Genomic DNA, 1893 nt, shown 5'->3' with positions numbered 1-1893 from the left:
GTGGGGCCACTTGTCGGATTGGTTGAGGCTGCTGTGGTGGTCTCTGTCCTTGCCCATTCTTCACTCTACCTTTGTTGTTGTTTGGGCACTCTCGAGACATGTGCCCGTTTCCCCTCTGATGTGGCACAATTTGGCGCCCATGATTCTGTGGTTGCCGAAAAGTGGAGAAACGCCTCTTGTTGTCAAAAGGAGCACGGTTTCCCTCCCATTTCCTCTTGTCTCTAAAGTTCGCTTAGGGTGCAGATGGGGTAGGGTTTGTTGTCCTCTCATTCTTGGGCAGTGCTTCCTCCACACCTAAGGCACAGCCCAATACCTCGGAATAAGGAATTCCCCTGCGACTAGCCACTGCTACCCTTATCTCTGGCCTAAGGCCGGAACGGAACTTCGCGGCCATCTTCTCTTCTGTATCCACCAATTCTGGCGCATAACGAGTCATCTCACATTGGGCGCGGTCGTACTCCGTGACCGTCATACTTCCTTGTTTTAAAGTGTGGAACTCCACTACCTTCGCCCGCCGATAACTCATGGGAACATACTTATTGTAAACTTCTTCCTTAAACTCCTCCCAAGTAAGCGCCTCACGGCGAGCGGAGTCCATAGTTCTCTTCTTCGTTTCCCACCAAAAGTCAGCGGGTCCTGTTAGCTGATACGTCACGCAGGCCAGGCGTTCTCTGTCCGTGCATCCCATAAACTCAAAGACACGCTCAATGTCGCGTACCCATGCCCCCGCCTTCGGGGGCTCTCCCAATCCATCGAACTTGGGTGGGTTCTCCTTCCGAAAGGCTTTGATGTACTCCCTTTCGTTTGGTTGGGGTAGAGGTGGTGGTGGAGGCGGGGGCGGATTCCCAACACTTCCTTCTGTCTGTTCCCCCACATTGTTCTCCACACGCGGACCACGTCTACGTCTTGGGGGCATGTTGATCTAAAACACAGGTTAGCACCGTTGTGAGTACATCGTTATTAAAACATCACCGCTTTCAAGCACGCGTACGATACGGTAAAAAAAACACAAGTACTAAAGGCACATGAAAAGGGAAACTTCCGTAAACAACGTGGAAAGGAAAACAAAAGCATTCGTTCGGAAAACAAAAAGGTACTACTTCCATCGTCTTAACAACTTAAGGAAAAAAAACAACATTACTCATCTATCTAGTGTTAAGATCCTCTTCCGGGTCCTCTTCCTCTTCTACGTGATACTCGTTAACCATGCGGAGGGCTTCTTCGATATCCATGCTATCTTCCACATAATCATCCTCAAAACCGGGAACCATGCTTTCTTGTGGTACGGCTTCTCTTTCTGCCGTGGGTTTAACCTCGATCACGTCTTTGTCTTCCCATACCGTTTCATCTTTTCCTTCTTGTGTCGACGGTGGTCGCTCGGAACGTGAGTCAATCAAAGCACACGTTAAGGCCTTTAGAAAACCTTTCATGTCACCAGCCATCATCTGGTTTCTTGGTTCGTACCACGTGAACCGACTGGCTGTTGTTTCCATCCAAGGCTCCCAATTGTCGGGCATCAACTCAATTAGTCTCCTTATGCCACCATAGGCCGTTACATGGTACCCGCAGACATCTCGCCATAGGGTCTCAAAACGGGCAACAACCTCTCTCAAGGCTTTGTCTTCCTCTCTCTCATAGTGGTCGTAATCGTATATCGCTTGTCGCATTCTGGCACTATACTGACTGCTCTTGAGCGCGGTTCGTTTCGTTCGCACCATCTATGTACAGACGAAAGTTTCTTTTAAAACACCAAAAGTATTATTGTTTGTTCGAAAAAGTTCTTAAGTTTGTCGCGTAGTTTGAAAATTTGTCGTTGTCTTAACGTTTCATATCTTTGCATGCTATCGTGGTAGTATTTTCGCGCATTATACACATTTAGCAACATCACTAAGT

The 1893-nt window shown here is 48.2% G+C and overlaps 1 protein-coding gene across 1 annotated transcript; it reads right to left on the bottom strand.

Annotated features, from left to right (window-relative positions):
- Positions 1 to 232: 232 nt before the first annotated feature.
- On the bottom strand, positions 233 to 916 carry LOC121804046. Its single transcript, XM_042203597.1, has one exon. It carries the CDS (start codon positions 914 to 916, stop codon positions 233 to 235), a length of 684 nt encoding a protein of 227 aa, XP_042059531.1.
- Positions 917 to 1893: the final 977 nt, after the last annotated feature.

Source organism: Salvia splendens, chromosome 5 (assembly GCF_004379255.2).
Source record: "Salvia splendens isolate huo1 chromosome 5, SspV2, whole genome shotgun sequence".
Lineage (NCBI taxonomy): Eukaryota > Viridiplantae > Streptophyta > Magnoliopsida > Lamiales > Lamiaceae > Salvia > Salvia splendens.
Note: the sequence above shows the minus strand (reverse complement) of the source record. Positions and strands in the feature narration are given on the sequence as shown.